At 39.3% G+C, this 20,797-nt stretch overlaps 1 protein-coding gene across 2 annotated transcripts in view; it reads left to right on the forward strand.

Annotated features, from left to right (window-relative positions):
- Positions 1 to 20,797, forward strand: part of GRIK2 (glutamate ionotropic receptor kainate type subunit 2) — an 805,023-nt gene that overhangs the window by 643,158 nt on the left and 141,068 nt on the right. For both annotated transcript variants that reach the window (XM_056566198.1, XM_056566197.1), the window contains exon 13: positions 10,869 to 11,086. In XM_056566198.1, coding sequence (XP_056422173.1) covers positions 10,869 to 11,086 — 218 coding nt within the window. The remainder of the gene's footprint in view (positions 1 to 10,868; positions 11,087 to 20,797) is intronic.

Below are 20,797 nucleotides of genomic sequence, written 5' to 3' on the forward strand. Positions count from 1 at the left end.
CGATCAGCTAGCACGCGAGCGGAGGTCCCCTCACCTGTCTCTGTCACGTCCAATTGGCGATTGATTGCTCCAAGCCTGAGATTCAGGCTTGAGCAATTGACTGCCAATAACACTGATCAATGCAAAGCTATGGCTTTGCAGTGAACAGTGTAAAAGATCAGTGTGTGCAGTGTTATATCCCCATATGGGAGCTATAACACTGCAAAAAAAAGTGGAAAAAAAAGTGAATAAAGGTAATTTAACCTCTTCCCTAATAAAAGTTTTAATCAGGCCCCCCTTTTCCCATAAAAAAACTGTGTAAATAAAAATAAACATGTGGTATCACCGCATGCGGAAATGTCCGAATTATAAAAATATATCATTAATAAAACCGCACGGTCAATGGCGTATGTGCAAAAAAATTCCAAAGTCCAAAATTGCGTATTTTCGGTCACTTTTTATATCATGAAAAAATGAATAAAAAGCGATCAAAAAGTCGGATCAATACAAAATGGTACCAATAAAAACTTCAGATCACGGTGCAAAAAATTAGCCCTCATACCGTCCCGTACGCGGAAAAATAACAAAAATGATAGGGGTCAAAAAATGACAATTTTAAACGTATACATTTTCCTGAATGTATTTATGATTTTTTCAGAAGTACGACAAAATCAAAACTATATAAGTAGGGTATCATTTTAATAGTATGGACATACAGAATAAAGATCAGGTGTCATTTATACCAAAAAATGCACTGCGTAGAAACGGAAGCCCCCAAAATTTACAAAATGGCATATTTTCTTCAATTCTGTCGCACAATTAATTTTTTTCCCGTTTCGTCGTGGATTTTTTTCATAAAATAACTAATGTCACTGCAAAGTAGAATTGGTGGAGCAAAAAATAAGCCATCATATGGAATTTTATGTGCAAAATTGAAAGGGTTATGATTTTTAGAAGGTGATGAGGAAAAAATTATAATGCAAAAATGGAAAAAAGCTGAGAACAGATAAGAGGGCAGTGACGTCACCCACTGCATTCAGAGCGATGGAACTGCTGGAAAGAAAGAGATTGGGAGAGAGAGAAAGACACAGAAATAGAGACAGTTAGTGGTTATAAAAATAGAGAGATACAGATTAGAAAGAGAGGCCTTGTATGTGTTTGTGTGTGCGTGAGAACAGGATTCAATCCCCATGCAAGAATCCTATAGGGGCTCCAATACACCAAAAACTGCATATAAGGGGACATCCTAATCACAGCCTCTTAAGGGCTTATCTTTTGCTACCACAAATCCAAACCATTTTCAAGGCTCATGCTTACATATATCTGAATTGACTTGTGTTCCTGAACCAGCTACAGTAGCCAGTAAGGTGCAGAGAGCTGTGCCACTCACCCACAAAGTGTATTCAAGTAGCATCTATATACCTATAGGGCCTGTCAACATAGTAGTGATATGTGACTATAATAGTGTTCCTGAACCAGCTAGAGTAGCCAGTGAGCATCAGTGATCTGTGCCACCCACCCACAAAGTGTATTAAAGTGGCACCTATATACCTGTAGGGCCTATCAAGACAGTGCATCTGAACCAGTGAGGTGCTTTGATCTGTGCCACCCACCCACAAAGCATATTCAAATGGCATATGTATATATATATATATATATATATATATATATATATATATATCTAGGGCGTGTCAACACATTTGTGAAAATATTTGATTTCCCCAAATACCTTCAGTACGTATTGTGCTGTCATCTCTGCCACACAAAAAGCATGTTGAAGTTACATGAATCTATCCTGTAGTGTTAATATAGTTCTGGTGCATTTAACATTGTTCTGCAAACACCTTCAGTACTCATTGTGCTGTCATCTCTGCCACGCAAAAAAAGCGTTTAAACCGTTGAAACATAGATTTGACAAGTAGGTTGGTGAAAATTCACCCAAAGAGTAAAAAAGTAACAGAAAAAAAACACGTCTGGAAAACAAGTTGGTGGACAGGGTAGAGAGGAAGACCCCCACCATGTTCTCTGCCAGTAAGAATGTTTGTGGAAGTACTAGTACAGGTAGCGGCAACAGCAACCAGGTGTCGTGTGGTAGTAGTGGCAGCAGCATCAGCCATCCCAAGTTCTCACTGCCTAAGAAAGGTTATGTGGTTTCACAGGATAATCCGGCTTTACTGGAATATTTCTGTTATATGACTTCTGAGGAGGAAGGCTCTGACAATATGACAGTGAGCCACCGGTCAGTGGATTCCTTCATGCATACACTCACATGGGGAAGTGGAAAGGTCCCTCCTAGATGATGTGCTTCCTCAAATTGATTTTTTGGGAAACCTGCTACTTCCAGTGAGGGCTGGGCCCCCTGGCTGGCTGGGGCAAAATTCAAATTGATTGCGATTGCTTTTGCAAACACCCTGCAGCCAGCCAGGGCTGATGGCCAAATTCAAATAGATTTTTTTTGGAAACATGCTATTTCCAGCCAGATCTGGGCCACCTGGCTTGGGCAAAATTCAAATTGATTTCTCAACCTGCTACTGTATGCAGAAGACTACAACTCCATCGTGACATGCTATGACATGCTATGACATGCTGAAGGTTGCTATTTCAACCTTCCTCCCCCACATCCAGACAGCCAGCCAAGCCAAGCCTGGGTTACCAGGCTGGCCAAATTTGAATGAGTTTTAATTGATTCTCAACAGCTTTACGCAGACTACTATAACTTCCTCCAGTAAGCCACTATGACATGTTCTGCTGGTAGTTTCAGCCAGGTCTACGCATACACAACCCATAAATGTCAGCATCACAAGTCCAGGAACCATATAATTGAATTTAAATTTAAATTTAAAAATTAAAAAACTTTATTGAAACCTTTTCAAATTTAATTTAAAAACCACCACCTTCCTGCTAATACCAGTCCACCATCTCTTGCTGTATGCTATTTACATGAGTCAGCCACCACCTGCTGTATGCTGGATACTACTAATAACACCAACCCACAATTACCCTACTTCCAGCCAGGCATACTTGGCCCACTTGGAAAAAGCCACTGCATCTTCCAATGCCTCCCTGTGCATATTAACACCGGAAGTCATCTACTGACTAGTGTTGCTTGCGAATATTCGCAATTCGAATATTAATCATGAATATGGCATATTCGCGAATTCGCGAATATTGCGAATATAGCACTGTATATTCGTAATTACGAATATTCGTTTTTTTGCGGATATGCGAAATTATATGCACATCTGCGCATATTTGTGAATATTGAGTCCTCCCTTATTTAATGGTATAGGGAACTATGACTAGTGCATTAACTCTGATTGACTAGTGCATTAACTGATTTTTTGCCCTTTGAAACCAATAGGTCCATTGTGGTCTATGGGGATCTCACAGCATGTAAAACAGTAAACTAAGCAGGACCATCTCGGCAGCACAGTGGAATGGGAGACCACCACGGGTTTGAGTCCTGGGGTGGTACAGAGTGCTACAGTGTTGTGGTTTAACCTTACTTTCCTGGAAAAGCTGCTGAGTTGCCCATAGCCACCAATCAGATTGCTTCTTTCATTTTTCACAAGGCCTCTGCAAAATGAAAGAAGCGATCTGATTGGTTGCTATGTGCAACTCAGCAGCTTTTCCTGGAAAAGTTTCTGAGTTGCCCATAGCAACCAGATTGCTTCCTTCATTTTGCAGAGGCCTTTTCAAAAATGAAAGAAGCAATCTGATTGGTTGCTATGGGCAACTGCACAACTCTTCCTCTACACTGGTTTTGATGAATCTCCCCCATAGAGGGAGATTTATCAAAACCTGTCGAGAGGAAAGGTTGCTGAGTTGGCCATAGCAACCAATCAGATTGCTTCCTTCATTTTACAGAGGCCTTGTGAAAAAAGCGATCTGATTGGTTGCTATGGGCAACTCAGCTGCTTTTCCAGGAAAGTAAAGTTAAACCACAACACTGTAATAACACTCTGTCCCAGCTGGGGACTCAAACCCGTGATGGTCTCCTATTCCACTGTGCTGCTGAGAAGGTCCTGCTTAGTTTACTGTTTTGGATGCTGTGAGATCCCCATAGACCACAATGGGCCTATTAGTCTCAATGGGCAAAAAATCACAGAGTTAATGCACCAGTCATAGTTCCCTATACCATTAAAGAAGGGAGGACTCAATATTCGTGAATATGCACATATGCGGAAAACCAGTGGAGAGGAAGAGTTGTGCAGTTTCCCATAGCAACAAATCAGATTGCTTCTTTCATTTTTGAAAAGGCCTTTGAAAAATGAAGGAAGCAATCTGATTGGTTACTATGGGCAACTCAGAAACTTTTGCTCTGGACAGGTTTTGATAAATCTCCCTCTATGGGGGAGATTTATCAAAACCAGTGTAGAGGAAGAGATGTGCAGTTGCCCATAGCAACCAATCAGATTGCTTCCTTCATTTTTGAAAAGGCCTCTGAAAAATGAAGGAAGCAATCTGGTTACTTTTCCAGGAAAAGTTTCTGAGTTGCCCATAGCAATCAATAAGATCGCTTCTTTCATTTTGCAGAGGCCTTGTAAAAAAATGAATGCAATCTGTTTGGTTGCTATGGGCAACACAGCAGCATTTCCAGGAAAGTAAAGTTAAACCACAACACGGTAACACTCTGTCCCACCCGGGACTCTAACTCATGGTGGTCTCCCATCCACCATGCTGCCGAGAAGGTCCTGCTTAGCTTACTGTTTTACATGGCGTGAGATCCCCATGATTTCAATGGGCAAAAAAATCACAGAGTTAATGCACAAGTCAAAGTTCCCTTTACCAATAAAGAAGGGAGGGTTCAATATTCGCGAATATGCGCATATATTTTCGCATATGCGCAAAAAACGAATATAACGAATATGCAAATTTCGCGAATATATGACGAATATTCGTCCATATATTAGCGAAATATCGTGAATTCGAATATGGCCTATGCCGCTCATCCCTACTACTGACAACCAAGGATACTTTGTGCCGCTTTATTTTGGTGTGAATAAGCCTAAAAAATGGCAAGCTGTAATATTTACCATGGGTTACCGCATGTTGTCATAACTAATTCTTATAAACACTTTAAAACTTCCTAACATGTTAGACAGGGGTTTAGAGGTGTTAGGCAGTGTTATAAATGTGTTTAGTGGATTATTTTATTGCCGGTATGAGTTGAACTGAGCCGAATCAAACTCGCAATTTTCGAAAAGTTCGGAGTCCAGTGAACCAAACTTTTCAAAAGTTCGCTCAACTCTAGTTTTGAACAACCATTAATCATCAATTTTGATGCCTTAAAATGAATTATCAGTTACGGTTATCAGAAATCTTCTCTGACCGGAGTCCTTAGTTTTTCTCATCTTCTCCCTTGATGCCTTGAGGGATATGCTATATGGAGTAAGGCATCTAGTTATGGTTAATATCTACAGAATTTGCAGCACAGATTTCTTTGGCTACATGCTTTCCAAGCACACACCCACTATTTACCGCCCCCCCCCCCCCCCCGCCATTCCTGTTACTTCTTACAGCGATTCTTGGGACTGGGACCCAAGTTTCAGTAACCCTATCAGATACTGGGGAAATGCTCCGCTTTTAGTCCTGGGAACATAGAAAGGACATAAATGCAGAGGGGCAACAATGGAAAAATATTCCTGGTAATTTTTTAGACCTGTAAATGGGTTAATTTTATTAGAATTCTGTTAATTTCCACATGAAATCTTCCATTAAAAAAAGAGCATACAAGGGAGGTAAAAGCTCAGAAGAAAGCCATAAAATTCAGTGTAGGAGGAAAATGGATTATACAACCTACATTATTTAAAGGAATACTGTAGTGGAATATAACTTATCCCCTAACTGCTGGGAACCCCTGCGATCTCCTTTATTGGGCCCCGGCAGTCCGTAGGAAGGGAGCATTCCATCCCCGCATGACACGGCAGCTGACACACCCCCTCCACGTATCCCATAGAGATAGATTGGGGGCGTGTCTTCCATGGCTTCCTGCTGGGAACGGCATGATACTTCCTGCGGACTGCCGCGGTCCCCTACAGTAGATCGCGGGGGGTCCAAGCGGTCGGATCCCCCACGATCTATAACTTCTAAGTTTTTTTCCACTACAGTATTCCTTAACTTTTTATTTCTTATCATATCTTCAGATCATATCTAAATATTACCATTTAATGGTGAAAACAAGCTTTAGTAATTCTGTGCATGGATGGCAGATTTGCAAATAAACTCTGCCACCGGACCACTTTGTTCAGTGTTTTTTCCATATTGATGCACATAAAGCATGTAGACATTAGATTGATGTTCAGACAGAAAATCCCAAGAAAATTCTTTCTTGGTGACTTTGACTGGAGAGTAATTGTTTTTTCACTAAGAATAATTTGATTATCTTGATGGAAGTTGGTGGGTTATGTCCCTCTAAAATCTCACAGGAAGTTGGTTGGAAAAGGTAACATAGAGGCATGAAAAGCTTAGTGGTTATTTAGTGGCCACTTATTGTGTGCTATACTTGAATGGTCCCTTGCTAAGACCTGGAGGGCTGGGCATCACACCGCCAATTTTTGTTCCCAGACAGATTGATACATCTGGTCCAATATATGCAAAAGAAAACATTTGAAAACAACTGATATATTAGTTCAGATATTGTATTTATTTTTGTGCGGCAACCATCTCCAATGATAGATAGTGAGTTGTATAAAAAAATAAAAAAAAAAGATATAATGCATAATATGGTAGACAACCCAAAACACTGGCTTGAACAGGGTATTAGCACACTGTTATGCAATTATTATTATCTTTATAGCTATATGCTAAAGCTTCAAACATCCATCACATATAGTATATCTGTGACTCACAAACAATTCTACTAAATCTGGAGCTATGCAGATAGTTATACATGTAGAAATACTAACCTCAGCTGAAATAATTCTAAGTAAACAGATTAAGAAAGAAAATTAATAAACCTGTAAAAATAAAACACATTGTAAATATGGAAGTAATCATACAACCATATTACATTATAATTGTTTCCCTTTATTACTGGTTTTCATTCAGGAACATTCTAAGGCTATGTTCACACATAGTATTTTGGTGAGATTTTTGTTTAGTATTTAGCTCAGTATTTTTAACCAAAAGCAGGAGGGAAACTGACAACTATAATAGAAAGATATGCACCTTTTTTTGTGTGTTTGGTTCACTTATGGTTTGGTTAAAAATACTGATCAAAATCCTGACCAAAATACTATGTGTGAACATAGCCGAAAAAGTTAAGTAACTTAAAGAAGGAATTTAAGTGAAATATTACCGAGTAAAGATTTGTTATACTAGTATGAAGAACACTTTTTAAATTGCCATAAAAGGGACACATTTTCTTATCAGTGTTATGTCCAGTTTGAATCCTATGGTTGATCTGTCTTATTATATAGTTAAAGGGGTATTCCAGGAAAAACTTTTTTATATATATCAACTGGCTCCAGAAAGTTAAACATATTTGTAAATTACTTCTATTAAAAAAACGTAATCCTTTCAGTACTTATGAGCTTCTGAAGTTAAGGTTGTTCTTTACTATCTAAGTGCTCTCTGATGACACCTGTCTCGGGAAACGCCCAGTTTAGAAGAGGTTTGCTATGGGGATTTGCTTCTAAACTGGGTGTTTCCCAAAACAGGTGTCATCAGAGAGCACTTAGACAGAAAAGAACAACCATAACTTCAGAAGCTCATAAGTACTGAAACGATTAAGATTTTTTAATAGAAGTAATTTACAAATCTGTTTAACTTTCTGGAGCCAATTGATATATATATATATATATATATATATATATATATATATATATATATATATATATACATAAAATGTTTTTTCCTGGATAAATCATTTAAAGGAGAACCCAGGTTTGTGGCCTCAATACTAATATGAAAATGTGTCTGGTTTAGGACTGTCTGAAAGCAGCCTTTAAAGGGGTTATCCAGGAAAAAACTTTTTATATATATATATATATATATATATATATATAAAAATATATATATATATATATATATATATCAACTGGCTCCAGAAAGTTAAACAGATTTGTAAATTACCTCTATTAAAAAATGTTAATCCTTTCAGTACTTGTGAACTTCTGAAGTTAAGATTGTTCTTTTCTGTCTAAATCCTCTCTGATGACACCTGTCTCGGGAAACACCCAGTTTAGAAGCAAATCCCCATAGCAAACCTCTTCTAAACTGGGCGTTTCCCGAGACAGGTGTCATCAGAGAGGATTTAGACAGAAAAGAACAACCTTAACTTCAGAAGCTCGTAAGTACTGAAAGGATTAAGATTTCTTAATAGAAGTAATTTACAAATCTGTTTAACTTTCTGGAGCCAGTTGATATATATAAAAAAGTTTTCTCCTGTAATACTCCTTTAAAGGGGTACTCCACTGGAAAACCATTTTTTTAAATCAACTGGTGCCAGAAAGTTAAATAGATTTGTAAATTACTTCTTTTTAAAAATCTTAATCCTCCCAATACTTATCAGATGCTGTATACAACAGAGGAAGTTCTTTACTTTTTTAAATTTCTTTACTGTCTGACCACAGTGATTTCTGCTGACACCTCTGTCCACTTCAGGAACTGTCCACAGTAGGAGAAAATCCCCATAGCAAACCGATACTGCTTTGGACAGTTCCTAACTTGGACAGAGGTGTCAGCAGAGAGCAGTGTGGTCAGAAAGAAAAGAAATTCAAAAAGAAAAGAACTTCCTCTGGAATATACAGCTGATAAGTACTTGAAGGATTAAGATTTTTAAATAGAAGTAATTTACAAATATGTTTAACTTTCTGGCACCAGTTTATTTAAAAAAAAAATTCCACTGGAGTACCCCTTTAATGTGTACTTCATTCCTTTTTTTTATATATATACTATTTGCAATTTTCAAATATTTTGTTGTATAGACAATCTGCTTCCTCTTATAAATGTTAATATACTTTTTTGACATTTCAAAAATAAAACTAGTTTATTTGTTTGTACTGAATTTACAATTATTGCAAACTTTGTTACTATTTGTTTTCTAAAGCATTGTTCACATACTGCAGTTGCTGCATGGGAATTCTTTACAGCCAGAGCCAACGTACAGCATTGGAAAAATGCATAGACAAACTGCAGTAAGATTGCACTGTGTGAACAGGGCATTACAGCTCCCATAAAGCATCAATAAGTGATTCTCAAGGTGTGAGATGCTATGTGTGATACAATAATGCATGTTACACCAGTTTTTTGGGGATTCACCTTCATGATCAAGACTAAATCCTGCATTGTTAACAAATTATAATTTTTGTGTCCATATTGTGTATGTAAATTTTGGCCTGACCACGCTTTTGATGACCCAAACTGTTGGCCGGTTGTTTGGGTCATAAGTAGTGCGACCAGACTGGAATTTGCCATGGTAAAACAGACACAAGAATACACATACTTGTGAGATCAGCTTTAAAACAGTATTGCCAACTAAGACATTTATGACATATCTATAGGATATGCCATAAATGTCTGATAGGAGCTGGTTCCACCTCTGGCACTCACTTCCCTGATTCAGATAGGATAAGGTAGTAGATGAAACTCCAGGTATTTTCTTTATTATTACAAACACATAATGATAATTTGGACTGATTCTTGCTTGGGATTTTTGGTGCATCTCTGTAGATTCTACCACAGTTATATTTTTGGAAGCTCATTGTTTTATGATTTTATGTTTTTTATAGGACTTTTTCATGCAACTTTACAGTGAATATATCAAAGAACATTATATGATAGTGAGCAAAGAATTACAGTGTAGGAATATGAAAACTATGCAAAACTTAAGAAATAATAAGAATGGTATCAAAGACTTAAAAGGGTACTCCGGCTCTTAGACATCTTATCCCCTATCCTTTGGATAGGGGATAAGATGCCTGATTGCGAGAGTCGCCGATGGGGACCCCCGTGATCTTGCACGCAGCACCCCAGTTATAATCAGTCCCCGGAGCATGTTCGCTCCGGGTCTGATTACCAGAGCTGTCATGCCCCCTCCCATAGGCTTGCATTGAGGGGCGGAGCGTGACATCACACGGGGGCGGAGGCGTGACATCACACAGGAATGAGGCGTGAAGTCACACGCCGCCTGCCCGTGGTCGCCGGTAATCAGACCCGGAGCGAACATGCTCCGGGGACTGATTTTAACTGGGGTGCTGCGTGCAAGATCACGGGGGTCCCGAGCGGCGGATGTCTAAGCGCAGGAGTACCCCTTTAAGGCACAATGTGAATAAATATATATATAAAAAAATAGACACCATAATATAAAACTGAACTGTTTTGCACAGTTGTGTATGTAGCTGTGATGTTCAGTCAGTGTTTGAATGGAAGACACTACATAACCCTACAGTGGTGTGCACAACGTAACTGAAACGTGTAATACCATATTCAGGACCCGGCTAATGTCAATATTAAATAGAGTCATATGAATGAGGCTATCCAGGGACTGTTATGCTTGGAATTTCAGGCTATCCACTTAAGTATGACTGCCTGCTTTTAGAGATATTCTTATGAACAACAAAACTGAATTTATAACTAAAACATTCAAGCAATTCAAGAAAATGGAACACCAGAGCCGTTTGGTTACCATCTAAAGCCATAAAGTTCCTGTCTGATGCTGTATCTCCCCATTATTTTTAAAACATTTTTAATAGAGATGTAGCTACATCATAAAATGGCAAGTAAGCATATAGCATCTCACATTTTAACATATCCTTAATTGATATGCTATGTAATAAATAATTATTTTGTGATTGTTTTATAGATATTTTTACATGAATTACTTTATTCTTGTTTGTTTATTTATTAAAGAACAGTTTTACAATGTATCCCTTGATTTCCACCAGGTTCTGAACTCATGCCCAAAGCTCTTTCTACAAGGATAGTGGGAGGAATATGGTGGTTTTTTACACTTATCATAATTTCCTCATATACTGCCAACTTAGCTGCCTTTCTCACAGTGGAACGCATGGAGTCCCCCATTGATTCTGCTGATGATTTAGCTAAACAGACTAAAATTGAATATGGTGCTGTCCAAGATGGTGCTACAATGACCTTTTTTAAGGTATGTAGTAAATCTTTTGCTGTGTTAACATAACAGTGTTATTATGATGCTAAGATAATTATAGTATTATTAATGCAATTGTTTTCTGGAATAAAAGAAAATAGATGTTTATAATCATAATATATCAAATACACTTTGCTTTTGTTCTGTGTCTGGGAAATATGTTCTGAAAAATAAACAGAAATATCGCTTTTAATAAAACTTAAATCTTTTGAATAGATCATGAAAAAATGTCACACATGTATTTATCTGTCACCCACTTTGGATTTAAAAGCCCAGTGTTCTGTGTTAAAAGATAACATTTTTATTATGTTTTAGTTTATTGCTCTAAAAAAAACTATTTGTATGATATATCAATTGAGAAAAAAAAGCATTTACAGATGTTGTAGGACTGAATTAAACTATGAAGGGAGGCTGGTATTGTTATTAAGTACATTTTATGGTAATACTAGCAGAGTGTACGGCATTGACAGTCTTTCTATCTACACCTTGTGTGAGAGGAACAGCAACAATGATGCTCTCGTTCTCACATCCCAACCTCATATCGCGTTCTTATATCCAGTCCTTATATCCTAACCTCATATCCCTACCTCATATTTTATTCTTATATATTGTTCTTGTATCCTGTCCTCATAGCCTGTCCTCAACTCCCTACGTCATATTCTGACATATCTTATCCTCATATCCCAACCTCACATCCCATCCTCATAGCTCATCCATATATCTTGTCCTCAGGTGGGTCTGAGCTGTGATGAAGAAATGTTATGCTTACAAAAAAGGGGCTTTGTGGGGTGGGGTGTTAGGGTGCTTCAAAAACAATCCCTACTTCACTGCCCCAATCTCCCTGCAGCTGCCATTTTGATGGCACCACATTACCCAAACCCTTCCATGCTACTGATCATTCTTCCCCACATTATCTGACCTGCCAACTCTGCAGGAAATGCTTGCTCAGTCAATAACGTACCGCAGAGATTGGATTACTGGGGATTCCCTGCCACATAGAAAAGTCAAAAGAAATGGGGAGCAGCAGTGCTCCGCAGGGATTGTGTACTGCCTGACCAGCAGCTGCAGGGGATTGGGGAAGGAGAGTATGCTTTGTTTTTTTTTTTTTTATATTTCTAAACCACCCCAAGTTATAACAAATGGGTTGCTGGAATACCCCTTTTAAATCCAGTAATGTCATGACACAAGTCTGGAGGTTTTGAGTGAAAGGGAAGGTAAAGAAGGACACATCTGTACCAAAGTGCACAAAATAAGCATTTCTAACTAATGTCAGTTCAGCTACCATTGCATAAATACTATCCTATACAGAACATTACTTTATTATAATATACTAATCCAGTGCAGCTCCCACTGAGTTTTAACCTGACCGCTTCCTATCCTTTATATTTTTCATTCATGTGACATATAATTTACAGCTCTGTCTATCTAACTATCTATTCTATCTACTCTATCTATCTTTTTAGCAAATCTGGCCATTCTGTTTGATTTCTAGCAAAATACTGACTGTTAAAAAATCTAATGTTTTGGGGTTTTGACATATTGATTTATTAATATCCTTATCATTATCAACTGTAATGGCTTAACAATTAAATGGCATTTAACGATTTTTTGAACCTCTCATTAACTGGCTGTTTTCTCAGACTATGCATTATATTAGATAACAAAGTCAATAAGAGAAATGAACCAGCTCACCGCCTATGAACATCACTGGATAGGAAGGAATTTCAGATGGTGCAGGAAGCACGGAATACAGGTCCAAGCCGCAATTCCTGGAGTGAACAGTATCCGAAAAAGCAAATGGTGCAAAAAATAATAATGCAAAAATTCCAGCTCCCAAATTGTAAAATCCAAAATGTATTAAATCATTTTAAAATGATACCCAAATTGTGAAGAATAAAACAAGCAGAAATACCGACGCATTTCGAACCGTGCAGTTCTTTTGGATTTTATGATTTGGGAGCTGGAATTTTTGCACTGTTATATTAGATGTTACTCAATCTGGAGGCCAGACAAAAGATGGCTTTAACCCCTTAAGGACCAAGCCTATTATGACCTTAAGGACCAGAGCGTTTTTTCCACATCTGACCACTGTCAATTTAAGCATTAATAACTCTGGGATGCCTTTACTTATGAATTTGATTCCGAGATTGTTTTTTCATGACATATTATACTTTAACATAATGGTACATTTTTGTCGATATTTGCATCATTTCTTCCAAATTTTCATGAAAAATTTGAAAACATTTAGCATTTTCTAACTTTGAAGCTCTCTGCTTTTACGGTAAATAGACATACCAAATAAATCCTATATTTATTCACATTAGGGATGAGCGAATTGAATCTTACGAATCCGAATTTATTACAAATTTCAGGAAAAATTTTAATCACAACAAATGCGAATATCGCCACAATTCGATCCCACTTATTGCTTCATTCAACTCAATTTAGTGCAGTCCAGGCTCCGATGCATCTAAAATGGAGGACCACATGTGAGGGCATGGGGGAAGGAATCCTGGGAAGTTGGGAAAATGGGTCGGCGGGATGACCTTGAATCACATGCAGCATGCAGCCTATCAGCAGCCAGCCACCCCTGTGATGTCACATCCCTATATAATTGGCAGCCATCTTGTGGCCAGTCACTTCAGCCTTTTATTGCAGAGAGATAAAGAGGGACAGACAGCTCTGTGTGTTGCACAGAAAAGCATTTTTCCCGCAGCGATTCACCTCCCAGTAACATCAGTGTTCTGTTGCACAGAGAGAGGGACAGAGAGCAGTGTATGTTGCAAAGAAAAGTATTCTTGCAGCAGTGATTCACCTCCCAGTCACTACAGAGTTCTATTTCAGAGAGGGACAGAGAGCAGTGTGTTGCACAGAACAGCAGCAATTCACCTCAAGCACAAATCCTGCCTAGAAGCACTGATAGGGAAGGGAGTGAGATTGAGAGAGAAAGTGCAATTTTGGGTGTAGTACACACTGACTGTGTGCTGCAGCAATGGTGTGTACTGCTGGTGTTGTAGACAAATACTGTTTTAAGCGAACTGGAGTGCATTGTCCTCCCCTCATAGCGTGCATACCACATACGTGCATCTCAGTGGTGTACTATTTTGTTCCAGTTAAAGTCTTATGGGCCTAGATAATGTGAAAGGCCAAGCAAAAGTACACACCGGCTGGTGTTGTACACAAATACTGTTTTAAGCGTACTGGAGCACATTGTCCTCCCCCTCGTAAGTGCATACCACATACGTACATCTAAGTGGTGTACTATTTTGTTCCTGTTAAAGTCTTAAGGGCCTAGATACTGTGAAACGTCAGCCAAAACTACACACCAGCTGGTGTTGTACACAAATACTGTTTTATGCGTACAAGAGTGCATTGTCCTCCCTTCATAAGTGCATTCAACTTATGTACATCTAAGGTGGGTACTATTTTGTCCCTTTTATAGTCTTAAGGACCTAGATACTGTGAAAGGCCATCCAAAAATACACACCAGCAGCAGACTAGGGTCTAGTGCCTAGTTGCAGCAGGAGTTGCAGCGGGAGGCCTGAGCTCCCGGTATCAACTAGCTGTCGTTTCTCGACCAGCAACCCATCTGCTGTCATCGATTGTTTAACACGGTCATCCACTTCATTACAAGTGACATCTGACACCCCCAGTCAACAGTCAGTGGGTTCCTCAGACACATCCCTCTGTTGGCATGGCCTAGGAGCAGTCCCTGTCCTCCGATTGCCTCTGTCCTATGCTGTTCCCTACATCACAGAAGTATCTTATGCTGTGGGTTCAGCTCCACTATTTAGTGAGGACGATCTAGAGGACAGTCAGCAGCTACTTCCCAACCAAGAAGTGGAGGAGACATTCGCCACTTCCTCCGCTAGGCAGGCAAGTAGTGATGAGGAGAGTGGCATGGGAGGTGGTGTTGTGAGCGTTCAGGCTCCTGAGGCAGACACTGTTGGGGAACCTGAGGAGGACATCAGTGATGTGCAGACACAACTTGATGATGATGTTACCGATTGCACCTGGGAGCCGGGTTCAGAAGGGGCTTCATCATGTATTTATTTCAGGTTCCACTCTTTGGAGGTTTGGATGCTGTCAGATCTGTAGACAGTTCTCCTTACTGCAGCAGGAAATTGCATTATTGAAATCTGAGATGTTTAAATTATATATTAAACAAACTTAGACTGGGACTGCGGCAATGCCACTGCCACAGAGGACCACTAGAAATGGCAGATGGGTTACTGTAGGTTCTGGAAGACTTAGAGTTGTGGATAGAAGACATGTCCCACAGTCTGTGGTTCTCCATAACTCATTTGCTACACTCTCAGAATATAAGGGCAACATGTATATTGTCTCAAGCACAGAAGGTAAAGAACCATCGACTCCTATGTCTAATGTATGCAAGACTGCAGCCAAGGACAAAAAAAGATAAAGTAAAATCTGAAATGAAGCAGCTGTTTCTGGCTGATTCAATCATAAGAAGTGTGGAGCTTAAGGAAAATGGTTTTGTGAGATGTCTCCCTGGTGCTACTGCTAGAAGAGATAGAAGACGTATTCTAAATATTGTTAAGCAAGCAAAGCAGGAAGGGGACGTGGATGTTCTTGTCCATCTAGGGACAAATAACCTGGCTTTCAATTAAGTTTCAGAGGTGAAGGAATCTTTTATCCCACTTGGTAATAATGTACAGGATTCTCATCCACTGTTTCATTTTCTGTAGTTCTGCCTGTGCACAACGTTCAGAATGATAGGCAGAGGCACATTAAGGAGTTCAACGTATGGCTTAGTAGATGGTGTCAAGAGCAAGAATTTGGCTTTGTGTCTCATGATAGCTCTACTTGGAATAGAAAGGAACTGTACAAAAAAGATGGTTTGCATCTTTCTCTCAAAGGAACAAATTCCAAGACTTTGCTAAAGAGTATTTAAACTAGGAAGGGGGGGGGGGGGCAAAAGAGTGAAAATATATGAGTCCAATTGACCCCTGAAACAATGCCAGAACATGTCAGTAGCACAGAGGTTAAGAAATGACAAGCTCAGAGTCCTGTCCCCAAGTGCCCTCAGTTTAGGCAATAAAATCATTGAACTTGGGTCAATAATGGCATCTGAGAAGGTAGATTTAGTGGCTGTTACTGAGACATGGTTTAATGAATGTAATAACTGGGACATATCCATACCAGAATACTCTTTATACAGAAGAGACAGAGAAGGCAAGAAATCAGGAGGAGTGGCCCTATATGTGAAAGATAGCATAACATCTAACCTAATACAAGTTAGTGAGGCAAACAGAGTCAGTTTGGGTTATGTTGCAGTTTGGTAATCAGACAGCAACTCGTGTAGGTGTGATATATAGACAACCTGGCCAAGTTAAAGAATTAGATGATCTACTAGTTGAAGAAATAGCTAAAATGACAATGAAAGGAGAAGTTATCATTATTGGAGACTTCAATCTTCCGGATATAAACTGGAAAACCAAAATAGCTAGTTCTGTCAGGAGTAGAGATATTTTCAAATCCCCTACTGGGATTATCTCTACTGGGTTGAGGAGCCAACCCGGAGGGAGGCCATTTTGGATTTGGTATTCACAAATGGGGATTTGGTATATAATGTTATTGTGGCCGAAAGCTTGGGATCTAGTGATCAGCAGTCAGTGTGGTTTAGCACAAAAACAAAAGTTTTAGATTTTAGAAAAACTGACTTTTCAAAAATGAGATTAGTCATAAATGAGTCCCTTTCAGAATGGATTACATGGAGTCCAGGAGAAATGAGACTACTTAAAAGACGCATTATTGAAGGCAACAGAAAACTGCATTAGACTTGTCAGTAAAAGCAGGAAAAGGAAGAGACCACTGTAGTATTCAGCAGAAGTGGCCAAAATCATAAAAAACAAAAAGCTAGCATTTAGTAATCATAAAACAACCCAGAGCAATGAAGATAGGGAAATCTTCAAGACTAGGCAGAAAGAGGCCAAGCAAGTTATAAGAACTTCTAAAGCGCAGGCAGAAGAAAAACTAGCTCAATCTGTGAAAAAAGGGGATAAGACATTCTTCAGATATATCAATGAAAAAAGGAAATTAAAACAAGGTATAACTAAATAAAAACAAAGGAAGGAAGGTCTCTAAAATAGAATAAAGGGCTAGCTGACTGCCTTAATTAATACTTCTGTTCAGTTTTTACAGAAGAAAAAGAAGGAAAAGGACCTCCATTAGGGAGGAAAACTAAGGAATCGTTTGATGCATGTGTCTTTACAGAGGAAGAGGTTCTACGTTTGCTATCTAAAGTGAAGACAAATAAGTCAAAGGGGCCTGATGGGATACACCCAAAATTATTAAAAGAGCTTAGTGGTGAGCTAGCAAAACCGTTAACACGTTTATTTAACCAATCACTGGTAACAGGAGTCGTCCCGGAAGATTGGAAATTAGCAAATGTCGGGCTCATTTACAAGAAAGGTAGTAGGGAGGAATCAAGCATTTATAGGCCAGTAAGTCTGACATCAATAGTGGGGAAACCCTACTAAAGGATAGAATTGTGGAACATCTAAAATCCCATGGATTGCAAGATGAAAAACAACATGGGTTTACTTCAGGGAGATCATGTCAAACAAATTTTATTGATTTTTTTGACTGGGTGACTAAAATAATAGATGGCGGAGGGGCAGTAGACATTGCATATCTAGATTTTAGTAAGGCTTTTGACACTGTCCCACATAGAAGACTTATCAATAAAGACTTATCAATAAACTTGAGCTTGGACTCCCATATTGTTGAGTGGACTAGACAGTGGCTGAATGACAGACAACAGAGGTTTGCAGTCAATGGAGTATATTCAGAGCATGGTCTTGTTACCAGTGGGGTACCTCAGGGATCTGTACTGCGACCAATATTGTTTAATATCTTCATCCAGAGGAAGTTAACATGGCCACATGCAAGATGTGTCGGCAGAAGGTGAAGCGTGGCCAGGGTCCCAATGTTGGCACCATGGCCCTGCGTCAACATATGCAGCATCTCCATAAAGCGGACTGGGAGAACCGTAGCTCTGATGTGGTGGTCCAGCCTGCTGCATCACCCAGTGGCGCGCCGCTCCCTGTTTCAGCCAGCCAAGGCTCCACCAACTCAGCCGAAGGGAGCTGTGTGTCATACCCATCTTGTGTCGCTCCAGATGCTCCTGCTCCTCCTACTTCGAGTCCATAATTCAGCCAGCAATCCACCGGCAAAGTCACGTCCAAAAGACAACAGTGGGCGTCCACTCATCCAATGGCGCAGAAGCTGAATGTGCTCCTGTCCAAGTTGCTGGTGCTGCAGTCCCTCACTTTTCAAGTTGTGGACTCTGCATCTTTCAGAGAACTTATGGCTTGTGCCGAGCAGAGGTGGAGAGTCCAAAATTTCTTTGGGAAAAAGGCAGTACCAGTCCTGCCCAATTTTGTGGAACAGAAGGTGGGCCAGTCCTTGAGCTTGTCGGTGTGTACGAAAGTGCACCACAGTCCTAACGTCTGGAGCTGAAACTATGGTCAGGGGCAATACATGTCCTTTACAGCCCACTGGGTGAATGTGGTTCCTGCACAGCCACAAGAGCAACTTGGACAGGTCATGCCGCTTCCTCCTCCATGCTCTCAGGATATTGGTCCTGTGACAATGTGCAACTCCGCCTCCTCATCCTCTACAGTTTCCTCAGCCTCCAGGATTACAAGATGAATGACGCCATTTCACTGCTTCATTTCCTAAAACACGTGTTGGAAACGATGGCTGGTCAGGGCACTGGAGATGTGGCGCCTACATCTCATGGCCACACGGCCACATCAGCTGGGGGCCAGCCGGTATGGCATGGGCTCAAGTCGGGAGCCTTCGCTATACCTACTTAAAGGCGCATGGATGTGTATACATGTCCATGGTCATTAAGGGGTTAAAAGAAACTTTAAAAATGTTAATCTATATAAAATCTTCAATTTAAATTTTACAAAATATATTTAATCTTTTAAATTGGGAGGCCCTATGGTCTTGTCAGGATGCTGCCACCTCTAGACTCTGTCATTGTGCTGCCATAAGACTTCTTGCTATATTGGGTTTTGTGGTCACACAGTATTAGTTCAAAGTAAACGCTTCCGGCACCTAGGACATTAAACTTGTGAATCTAATCAAAATCTATGATTTAAATTTTAAAAAAATCTCTCACTTTTTAATTGTGAGGCCCTATGGTAATCGTCATATATTACCTGTGGAATTATCACAGGAATCCAATGAAACAGGTTGGAGTGATAACACAATGAACCATAAGTGATTAAATGAAACATTTGCACTTTCACAGTTGGGGGGGGGGGGTTCTGAGAGGCAGGGGCTGTAAAAGGTTAATAAATGGGATTCAACCCCTTCCCTAATAAAAGTTTGAATTGCCCCCCTTTTCCCATTTAAAAAAAAAAAATTGTAAATTGAAAATAATTATATGTGATATCACCGCATATGTAAATGTCCTCACCAAACAAGTAGGCCACATGATGAAGGTATCCATAAAATTATTATAACAACTTTATTGATTAAAAAACAATAGACATATATACTTGATAAAAACATATATAAGGCACAGGTGATAATAAAATCAGAAAGAACAGAGGGGTAAACTCCTCATGTAATGAACTAGGAACGCAGGTATAATGATGAAAATACAAGTAAGAAATGGAAATTAAACACAAAAAGGATAAACTGCACCAATTAGGTATATATTGTGCTCTATTTTTCATAATATGTACTAGGTGCAAGGGGTCTATAAGTCGTTAATCAGTATAGCTCCATAAACTATTTTATACAAAGAAAGAGAAAAACTCAAACAAAGAGCAATTGCTACTGATAAATATGCAAAATTTTTATTAGTATATCCAAAATGTTAAAAAGCGTCACACATATGTGACTGATTTCAATAAGGATAAAATACCAGGTGTGTATGTATAAAGCAATACAAAATGAGATGTCTCAGATACAACCAGAAAACACGTAGGTGGATCAGGTACAGTAGAAGTAAAAATCACAATGGATGTATATATAGTGAGGTCAGGAAATGATGTAATATGGCTCCTATTCAAAGAGAAGTAACCAGGGGTCCAGAAAGGGCCCCAGTAGAATGAGAAGCTAACTGCTATATCACATAATTGGTATAGAGAATGGGCCCAAAGTATAACAATAATGATTAGTGAAAATCACCTCACTTACCCATAATGGAAGCCTGTAACCACCGTCCCAACGTACGTTTCGTCACCCGACTTTCTCAAGTCGTCCCTTGAGAAAGTCGGGTGACGAAACGTACGTTGGGACGGTGGTTACAGGCTTCCATTATGGGTAAGTGAGGTCTTTTTCACTAATCATTATTGTTATACTTTTGGCCCATCCTAAAATGGACAGAGGTGTCAGCAGAGAGCACTGTGGTCAGGCAGAAAGGAAATTCAAAAAGAAAATAACTTCCTGTGGATCATACAGCAGCTGATAAGTACTGAAAGGATAAAGATTTTTTTAATAGAAGTAATTTACAAATCTGTATAACTTTCTGGCACCAGTTGATTAAAAAAAAAATGTTTTCCAGTGGAGTAACCCTTTAAAGTTCCTAGCTGTCTCAAGTGCCTTTGGGGTAAACTCCTCTTGTTAGATGCCCAGAACTTTCTGTATTGAGAGCATTCCCAGACCCTCCTCTCAATTATAGCTGACCTAGTAGTCTCCTATTTGACTCTAATAATATTTTGG

This window comes from Hyla sarda, chromosome 3 (genome assembly GCF_029499605.1).
Source record: "Hyla sarda isolate aHylSar1 chromosome 3, aHylSar1.hap1, whole genome shotgun sequence".
NCBI lineage: Eukaryota > Metazoa > Chordata > Amphibia > Anura > Hylidae > Hyla > Hyla sarda.